At 51.8% G+C, this 10,321-nt stretch overlaps 1 protein-coding gene across 2 annotated transcripts; it reads right to left on the bottom strand.

The window, feature by feature from the left end:
- Positions 1-568: 568 nt before the first annotated feature.
- Positions 569-2,275, bottom strand: LOC135275753 (TBC1 domain family member 3B-like). 2 transcript variants are annotated; one of them, XM_064378282.1, is made up of 4 exons: positions 2,115-2,275; positions 1,869-1,951; positions 1,683-1,761; positions 569-586 (listed from the first exon to the last, which is right to left on the bottom strand). In XM_064378282.1, exons 1-4 carry the CDS (start codon positions 2,190-2,192, stop codon positions 584-586), a joined length of 243 nt encoding a protein of 80 aa, XP_064234352.1. In that variant the 5' UTR covers positions 2,193-2,275; the 3' UTR covers positions 569-583. The 2 variants fall into 2 exon arrangements, 1 of the variants encoding a protein (XP_064234352.1); XR_010343321.1 differs by lacking the exon at positions 1,683-1,761.
- Positions 2,276-10,321: the final 8,046 nt, after the last annotated feature.

Raw genomic sequence — 10,321 nt, 5'->3', positions numbered from 1 at the left:
TCTCCCATTCTCCCAGCATTTCCATCCACTTGATCTTGCGTCTCAGCTCCTGCCGCATTTGCTGTCACAGGAGGAATGCTGGAGTTAGCGGAGCCGCCAGGCTTCTCAAAGCAGCCCGTGAATGCCGCGTCTTGGGTTCTGGAGCCCTGGTGGGACCCAGCTGGAAGGAGCCAGGGAAAGGCAGACCCTAAGTGCTGACAGCCTTTCAGCAAATGAGCGCCAGTGGGCTGGCCTTGGGTCCCCGGGATGTGCCATTCTCAGGCCACAGACACACCAGTCATAGGTCAGGTCCCAGCCTCTAGGTGGGGTTCTGACACAAGTGGACAGCTGCCCCGAAGCCACAACTCTGATTCTCACTTTGGAATTTCATCAAACTGCCAGAGATACAGTGACTTGGGGTCAGGTCCAGCAGGGAAGCTGCCCCTCCCTGTGACAGCGTGTTGCTCCCACCTACCCCTGCCCAGGCCTGCTGCCTCCTCTGCCTCACCCACCACCTGCCCAGTCCCCCTGTCCCTGGGTCAGGCCCCTCATGCATCAGGATCTTACCTTGGCCTCCTGGGAAATAGCAGGGGGCAGCTCCGTCTCACTGCAAGGCAACCAAGCAGAGCTGAGGACCTGCACAGGGCTTGGAGCCGTCCGGTCTGGGAGCCGACTCCCAGAAAGAACTGGCTCTGTCCCATCCAGCTCAGGGCTCAGCCCGGAAAAAGGCACAGGGAAGGGAGGACGAGGGCTTTCCTGTGGGGCTGACTCCCAGGAGGGGCCAGGACCTGGGAGGAGTGGGAGTGCAGGGCCAGCCTGGCCTGGGTTACTGGGGCCCCTGGTGTGGGGGGGCGGTCAGGCTGCACAATGGGGTGCCCCTCCTGGCCTGGAGGTGGTGCTTTCTTCTGGAGCTGGGAAAGGTCGGCGATGAGATGGGATGGGGGCTGCCCAGGGTGGGTGACCGGACCCTGACAGGAGTCCCTTCAAAGTGATCACGTGATGTGGAACCGCCGGGGTCTCCAGAGCCTGGCCTGAGACCTGTGCAGTGCACCCAGGGTGTACCCAGGACCCATCGCCCCCTACACACCCAAGGCCCTCGCAGGTCTGACCTCCCAGCGTCCACCTGCCTCTCCCTCCACCCAAGCCACAGACCCTGCATTTTAGAAGTGGCAGGGCTCATAAGCTCCCTCCACCCTGCCTCCCCCGGGATCCTCTGTCTCTCCATGCTATGATCCCTGAGGGGTGGGCGCCAGGCTGTGCTCCTGTTACCTGGCCCCAATCCCTTCCCAGCACCAGACCCAGGCTCTTTAGCTGCAAGCTCTGCTGCCATTTTGGCCTCACTGTGAGATGCCCAGAACAGGATCCTGCCCATCTTCTCCCTCATTCCCCTAGGGCCACAGCCCCCACTGTCCCCATGCCTTTCCCCCTTCCCCATGGGGACAGGGAGGGCTATGGCTCTAGGGAAATGGGGGAGAACAGGGGCCGGTGGGCCCTCAACAACAGCCCCGAGGCTGGGCCAGGCGTCCTCTCACCCTGTGGCCACAAACCTTGGATCTCACTGGGGTTGTCTGTCAGTGGACAGGATTAGACCCTCAGGCTGCCCCGCTCCTCTTGTGCTAACTTGGAGATGGAACTGCTGAGAGCCCAGGGGCCTGATCTAGCCCCTTCTCCATTCCCACCTGCTCCCTGGATGGGCCCCTCACCTCTGGCCTAACAACCTCAGGCGGGGCCTGCAGGGGAGCCAGGGAGGAGGTCTGACCCTGGGAAGGAGGTTGGCCGGACCTGGGGAGACATGGCCTCAGGGCCTCAGGAGGTTTTTATCTAAAAGCAAACCCACCCCTGAGCTGAGATAGGCGCTTTAGGGGCTGAGGGGAGCACAGAGGACTCACTGCACAATCCCAAACCGATCCGTGTGGTTGTGGATTTCCACAGGCTCAGGCTCCATGTCCGCTGGCAGCCCAGCTCGGTGTCCCTGCAACCCAGAGGGAGCCTTGCTGAGGGGCCCAAGGTAAAGGGTACAAGAGGCCTGGGGGCATTGGCCACCCATCCCCGCCCTGTGCTCCTAGGGAGCCCAAAACCCTTTGACCAGGGCGCACTGGCAGAGGTCCCCCTCCAAGGAGCAGACCGACCTGTACCTTCTCATATTTGAGAATGATGTCCTCTCGCTCCTGTAATGTATGTTCTGTCATCTCCATCTTGTGAGACAAAATCATCTAAAGATTACACTGCACCTGAGAACTTCAGAGAACACCTGAACCGCTCCCACTGGGCTCCCAGATGCTGGCTGGCTGCGTAACCCCCATTCCACCACTGCCACCAGGTGAAAAGGGGCCAGACGCAGTGGCCCACACCTGCATGGGTCTCTGGAGTCTCAAGCCCCAAGCTGGGGTGGGCATCTTCTCAAGGACGTGAGAATAGTGGGACCTGGTCAGATAATCCAGTGTTCCCCAATGCCATGAAATTGGGACACACCTGCCCTGACAAGTTGAATGGTGTCCCCTTGCCGAAATTGAAGGGCCCATGATGGGCTACTCCCTCAATATCAGTGGTGGTAAGTCCTGTGGCTACTAGGTACCCCCTATAGTAGTCCAGGCTAGTCTCAAACTCCTGGCTTCAAGTGATCCTTCTGCCTCAGCCTCCCGAAGTGTTGGGATTACAGGTATGAGGGCAACTTGCCCAGCCGAGATACACACATAAGTTTGAACACATGGACCCCCCCCATTCATACAACAGACATACACAGCTCAGTCAGACAGAATAGACACACAAACACAATGATACTCATCGATAATCACATAGAAGCCCAGATATATATGCACTGGGGCCAGCCTGAGAGCACAGTTGCCCACAAACTCACATAAGTATGTACCGTCATCTCACACATCATATAACAGACACACAAAGATGGATCTATCTATACAATTCATGCATGTAGACACATAACGTGGTCATTCTTAGAGACACCCTCAGAGATAGCCAGACCCCCCAACCAGACATGCACAGACACATAAGGAGATGATATATCCATGACTCTCTCTCTCTCTCATACACACACACACACACACACACACACACAGTCACAGCCCCTGAAGTAATCTGGTGAACTAGAAGTGTCAGCCCCCAGCCCTGTGGACTCTGAGCAAACCTCCAATCTCCAGCCTGGCCACACACAGGCACGCAGGCTGGAAGAGCTGCCGCCTCTCCCTGCCCCGGCCAGCTGGCCGTCCTCCAGGCTTGGTGTGGATGATGGGGGCAGGGCAGGGATAGCCCAGCCTGCAGCCTGTTTGCCTGCCTCTTGAGTCCTAGGCCTATTCTTCGTGGCCGTGTGACCCTGAAGACCCCCTCCCTACAGCTGAGTGGCCCCTGACAATTTGTGTAACAACCTCGATTTCTGGTTTCTTTTGGAAAACCGAAAGATCAGTCAGGACTAGGCCCAAATCCTGTAGGACAGACGGCTACTGACCGAGGCCATGGAGCCGCTGCCTGTGGTAGGAGCATGAGCACCTCAGCTCACTGAGGCCACTGCCGTCACCTGCCTGGCCCCAGAGGCATCTGAGTGTGCAACTCTGGAACTACATGCTTCCCTGCATGTCTTGAAAAAGAAAAAAATGTCAATCCAGAGAGCGGGTTAGTACAACTTTCCTGGCACTTTGCTTAGTGATACTTAAGAACCTTAACAATATGTTTATCTTTTGCCTTAGCAATCCCAACCCGTGAATTTATTCTAAGAAAAAAAAAATTAAAGAGGTGCACAAACACTGTTCATGAATGGCTATATATGCACATACATATACATATGCAACCGTGTGTCCCTGCACGTGTGTACATGTGTATATATACACATTCATTAGACACATAACTTATTAGTGTTTTTATAAAGATGGCCTCATTCTGCAAAAACTATATGAGACCATATATACTTTTCCCTGAATATGTTGTGAATACATTTCCATGCTAATAAATATCTACATCCAGATTTTAAAAAATAATTTTTGTTTATTGATTTTAGATTTACAGCAAAGTTGCACGAAGTTTCCATACACTCCACCCACCTTCCCCTATTGTGAACATCTTACATAACCATGCTACATTTGTCAAAACTGAAAAGTTAACATTAGTAAAACATTATTAGCTAGGCGACAGACTTTATTAGGATTTCACCAGTTTCCCACTAATGCCCTTTTTCTGTTCTAACATCTCATCCAGCATCCCACATGGCATCCAGTCTGCATCATCTCCTGAGGATCCTCTGGTCCCTAACAGTTCTGAGTCTTTTCTTGTTTTCCATGACCTTGACACTTTCAATGAATGCTGCTCAGGTATTTTGTAGAAGCCCCTCATTTGGGTTTGTCTGATGTTTTTCTCATGATGAGACCGAGGTTACTAGTTTTTGGGTAAAAGACTATGGAGGTGAGGTGCCCCTGTGATCGTGTCAGGGGGTACCCCATAGCCACAGGACTTGCCACCAGTGATGTTGAGGGAGCATCTGCTGAGTTTCTTCACTGTAAAAGGACTGTTTTTCTTCTTTCCATACACCATTCTTTGGATGAAAATCATAAAGTCCACTCCACACTAGCAGAGGATGAGGATGAAGCTCTGCCTCTTGGAAGGGGTGGTTATCTATGTGTATTATTAGAATATGATTTTAAATGACAGAACAATGTTCCATTTTATGGATCTGCCCTCATTTATTTAGCCAGTACCCTAATGTCACACACTTCCATGACTTCCAGTTTTTCCTTTTACAAACAAAGCTGCAAATCATAGTGCTGTAGCTCAACTTCAAATTCAACAAAAATTGTGCTTTTTTCTCTTTTCTTTTGAGATAGAGTCTTGCTCTGTCACCCAGGCTGGCGTTGTAGTTGTGTGATCACAGCTTACTGTAGCTTTGAAATCCTGGGCTCAAGCAACCCTCCTGTCTCAGCCTCCCAAGTATTTAGAACTATAGGCATGAGCCACCATGCCTGGCTAATTAAAAAAAATTTTTTTGTAGAGATAGGGTATCACTGTGTCGCCAGGCTGGTCTGGAACTTCTGGTCTCAAGCAATCCTCCTGCCTCAACTTCCCAAAACACTAGGATTATAGGTGTAAGTCACCACACTTAGCCTCAACAAAGTTTTCAAACAACTTCTCTGTAACAGACACTGCATATTCTAGTGAACAATGTTTGTATACCTCTTTATTTTTTTTTCTCAGAATAAATTCACAGGTGGGGATTACTAGGGCAAAAGATACGCACATTGTTAAGACCCTTGATAAGTATCACAAAGCTCCAGGAAATTTGTACTGATCTACTCTCTGGATTGACAATTTTTTCTTTGTCAGTCTTTTTTTTTTTTTCTTATTACAAAAATAATTTATGTTTTTAGGAGATAACTGGAAATCACTTACTGGATGTTTAATGATATTGAATTATTATTTTTTTAGGTGTGATAATAGTATTGTGGCTACTCTTTGAAAATAGTTCTTATCTTTTACAGACGTACACACAGTGGATGAGGGAGTATGGTTGAAATAAGACTTGCCTGAGTTGATATGGAAGCTGGGTGATAGATACATCCACCTTCATTGTATGATTTTCTCTACATTAGTAAGAAAACAAAAGCTTATATTAAAAACTTAAAACATGATACAAATCTCTAGCTTAGGTGTGAGTCCCCGTTCTTTCACCTCCCAGGGTTAACTGCAATGAACGATTAGGTGTATGTGCCCCTGACCTTCTCCATGCAAACACTAACTGTGAATATTGCCAGCACACATGCTCTTAAAACAAGAATGAGCTACAACAACGCACACCATTTCTCCACTAACCTTTTCACTTCACTATATTTTCAGACGGTTGGCCTTGTTAACACTATCTCAGTCTTTAACAGCTCCATGGTACTCCACTGTATCAAAGAACCATAATTTATTCATCTGATCCTCTAATGGTAGACAATTGGAGTGTCTCCATTTTTCTGCTATTAAGAACAATAATGCAATGAACATCCTTGTACATAATACCTCTGTGTACCTGTGTAAGCAATTTTACAGCTTATCTTTCTAGAAGTGGAATCACTATGTCAAAGGGGTCACAGACTTAACATTTAAATAAAATTCCAGCTTACCCTTTTGGTGGACTATGTGTGTCCAGTACACTACATTCTCTCCTAGTGCACATCTGGAGACTATTTTCATTTGGTGCCTGCTATAGAAAAGTCTCATGGAGTCACAACTGGAAAGAGCCTCAGAGATCTTGTGGTCTGGCTTCCAGGGAAGGGTGGGGCCCAGCCCCGACGCTGTCAGGGCCGCATGCAGCTCCTTGGGTTGGAGGTTGTGTAAAGCAGTGCTCACAAAGATGCTGCAAATGTCTGAAATCCCAGCCTTACCATTTACTGTTGTATGACCTTGAACACTTGCCCTGTCTGTGCCTCAGTTTCCTCATCTGTAAGTGGGGATAATAGTAATCCTGGGGTGGGAACTGGAAAGGGTCTAGGAGATTTTTCTCGAAGCTACATTTTAAAAGTATATATTTATTTGGGGTGGCTTTCGGGGGATTGATGGTGGATGGGGGTGGGCACTAAGGACCCCCATCAGGTACCACCAATCCTGCCAGAGCTAATTTCAAATGATGACAGCTGGACTTAGTGAGATGTGACCTGACGGATGCCCAGCACATGGCACACAGCCTGGCACACTGTCAGTGCTCAATGATCATGAATTCTTGAGTGCTGACAGGTGCTGGCTGGGACAGGGAGACCAACATCTCAGTCCAGGAGAGGGAAGCCCAAGCAACAGGAAAAGAGGGGACCCAAGAGATGGCCTAGTCTGGCCCGCCACTTATTATTGTAAATAAAGTTTGATTAGAACACAGCTGAACCCCTTCATCATGTATTGTCTATGGATCCTTGAGCAGAAGGGAAGGCCACGGGGAAAGGAGAGGCTCTGAGGCTGCAAGGAGAGGATGAGGGCCCAGCCAGCCCTGTCTCAGTCCAGCCTCTGATGACCCCACCCAGCTACCAGCTACCATGCAGCTGCACTTAAAGCAAGTGAGACCAGCAGGACTGCTGGGCAGAGCCTATCAACTCTCAGAACCAGAGAAATAAGAAAACAGTGCTCAAGCCACTCTGCTTGGTAGGGTGGGGTGGTTTTCTGCAGTAATAGCTGACTGAGACACCACCACACCAGAGCCTTTGCCTTTCCACCTTCCTTTATCCAGTGGTTCAAACTCCTATGTGGCTATGAGAATCCCCCTGAGGAGCCTTTACAGATACCAATTAAATCAGAATAGCTGGGAACGGGCCAGAGTAGGAATTTTTTTTTTTTTTTTTTTTTTTTTTTTTGAGATAGGGTTTAGCTCTGTTGCCCAGGCTGGAATACAGTGGCACGATCTAGGCTCACTTCAACCTCCACCTCCCAGGTTCAAGTCACCTGAGTAGCTGGGATTGCAGGCCTGTGCCACAATGCCTGGCTATTTTTTTTATTTTATTATATTATTATTATTTTTGAGAGAGAGTCTCGCACTGTCACCCAGACTGGAGTGCAATAGCATGGTCTCTGCTCACTGCAACCTCTGTCTCCCAGGTTCAAGCAATTCTCTCACTTCAGCCTCCCAAGTAGCTGGGACTACAGGCATATGCCACCACACCCGGCTAATTTTTGTATTTTTAGTAGAGACTGGGTTTAACTATGTTGGCCTGACCTGGTGTTCTGCCTGCCTCAGCCACCCAAAGTGCTGATTACAGGCGTGAGCCACCGCGGCAGGCCAATGCCTGGTTAATCTTTGTATATCTAGTAGAGATGGGTTTTGCCACATTGGCCAAGCTGGACTCAAACTCCTGGCCTCAAGCGATCCATCTGCCTAGGCTCCCAAAATGCTGCAATTACAGGCATGAGCCACCGTGCCCAGCCTCCAGAGTAGGAATTCTTTAAATTCCCCAGGATTTGAGAACCATAGCTCCACCTACTGTTTCCAAAACTTGCCTAGCAGAAATATTTTTTTAAAAAAGATTCTTGGGCTGGGCACAGTGACTCATACCTGTAATCCCAGCACTTTGGGGGGCTAAGGCAGGGGGATATCCTAAGCACAGGAGTTCTAGACCAGCCTGGACAATATAGTCAGACCCGTCTCTGTAGAAAAATTAGCAGGTGCAGCGGCACGCTGCTGTAGTTCCAGCTACCTGGGAGGCTGAGGGAGGAGGATCACTTGGGCGCAGGAGGTTGAAGTTGCAGTGAGCCAAGATCGCGCCACGGCACTCCTGGAGCAAGACTCTGCCTCAACAACAACATAGATTCCTGCACTCTAACAGACCCTGGAAACCTGTAGCTTTCACACATTCCCCCAGATGAATCCTATTATCAATCGATTTGACAGCTTTCTCCAGGTTGTCTTCTGGCCAGGCGGCTGGACAGTGGAGGACGGGAGTGACACCTCGGCCCCTTCCTAGCAGAATGATCCTTCACAAATTACTCCAGGTGTCTGACCCTTCATTTCCTCAAGCACACCACGGGGGGAAAGAATGCCTAGCTCAGTACCTGGCAGAGAGTCGGCCTTGGCTAATCTCCCATAATGGAGCTGACAGCTCTTCAACTCCGCTGACATCTTCTCTTAGTCATCCCTTGAAACACTACCAGCTATTACTTCTCTGCTCCTCAGTCTCCTCCTGTGTAAAATGGGGATGAGAATGAAGAGGTGAAACTTTAATGAGCAAGCACTGTCTCCAGCACTTCCTGACACTATGACTCCTACAAGAGGGCCTGGTACACAGTAGGTGCTAAACTAATCCTCTCCGAGCTGGGCTTGGGGAAGATGCCTCCGTCAGGTATGCAGCGGGGGCGCTGGAAGGCGAGTCTGGGGGTGGAGGGCTTGCCAAGAGCCAGCAGGAGGTCGGCTCCGCCTTCCCCCGCGGCCCCCGCTGGAGCCCGCCAACTGTCAGCCGGGCCGGCCTCGGCTACAGTCCACTAAACCTGAACGTCCCCTGTCGGGGCCTCCACCTTCCCGGACTGCACAACTTACCTTGCGCTCGTTGACCCTCGGTCCCGCCCCCGGCTACCATTGGCCCAGGGGTTCCTTGTTAGCGGAGTGCGGTGTCGCCATTGGCCGACGGGGCTGCCGATCGCGTCGGGGCACGGCCCCACTCCGCCTGCCCCGGCACCTTCCAGAGCCTGGCGGGAGTACTTGAAGCGCGCTACTCTCTTTGCAACGGACGCGGGGCAGGGAAGGCTTCGGCTACGGCAGCGGAGACAAGTCTGGCCAGCGGCGACCAGCACCTGAGAGGCGGGCCGCAGCAGGAGGCAGCGGGCAGGAGGCCGCGTCCATGGGCCTGCGGCGGTGCGGGTGGGCGCGGGGGGTCGCGCGCTGTGAGGCCCGGGCGACAAGGAGCTTCGGCGAGTGCAACCAACCGCCGGGAAGGAGGCCGGGCCGGGCCTGAGGAGCGATGCTGCGGCGGCCACGCTGAGCCCTGAGCCCTCCTGGAGCGCCCCGCCGGCCAGCCTGCAGCGCCACCAGATCAGCAGCCAAGCCTGTGCACGAAATTCCAGGCCATATCTTCAACAAGGGCGAGTGTCAGAACTGCTTCAAGCCCCGCGAATCGCATCTGCTCAACTACGAGGACCTGAGGCAAGTGAACTGCCTGGCCGGGCAGGACACCTCCATCCTGGGAGTCGCGGGCTGGGGGCCGGGGCGCCACGGAGGGCTGTGGGGAAAATAAAAATGGGGCAGGGAATTGCGCGAGTCCTGGGGCATGGGGACGAAGGGAAGTGCATTGATGGAGCCCAGACAAACTCAACTATGCCGAAAAATAACATCCTTTCTCGTTGCCATTGCCCAACTGTTTGAAAATGATTTTGGGGTTACTCAAAAGCGCCCGGTTTCGCTTAGTAGGAACAAAGCGCTTGGGGATTGGATGCCGCTTGAAGGGACTCCCTCCCTCAGAGTCTTGCTTGGGACCAGACTTGGACTTGTCCAGCCAGAGTGACCCAGGGAGTCGGATTGTTGGGGGAGACTTTGGGCTTCTGTCTAGTGGGACCCAGCCTGCCCCGATTCGGAATCGTCATCACCGTCAAGGACTGGAGAGAGGTGAAGGGTGTCTGAGTCTGGCGAGGAGGGTCTTGCTCTTGAACTTAGGCCAGGGGTCTGTAGTTGAGGGGAGAGCTGGGACCATTTCCCTGGTCACTGGCCGAGGGGTGAGGAGACCTGTGGATCCTCGGGAAAGTTGGTTTCTGTCTCCCAGCCTTCTCTGTCAGAGTTGTGAATTAGTTGTAGCTCCCAAACCTGCATTAGAGTCATAGCCATTAAACACAGATTCTGCCCCCCAGCCCCCTCCCCCCGACTCCCCGCCCTGGAGTGATTTGGGAGATGGGG

Source organism: Aotus nancymaae, unplaced genomic scaffold, assembly GCF_030222135.1.
Source record: "Aotus nancymaae isolate 86718 unplaced genomic scaffold, 86718_ANA_hifiasm-v0.15.2.pri h1tg000018l, whole genome shotgun sequence".
Taxonomy (NCBI): Eukaryota; Metazoa; Chordata; class Mammalia; order Primates; family Aotidae; genus Aotus; species Aotus nancymaae.
Note: the sequence above shows the minus strand (reverse complement) of the source record. Positions and strands in the feature narration are given on the sequence as shown.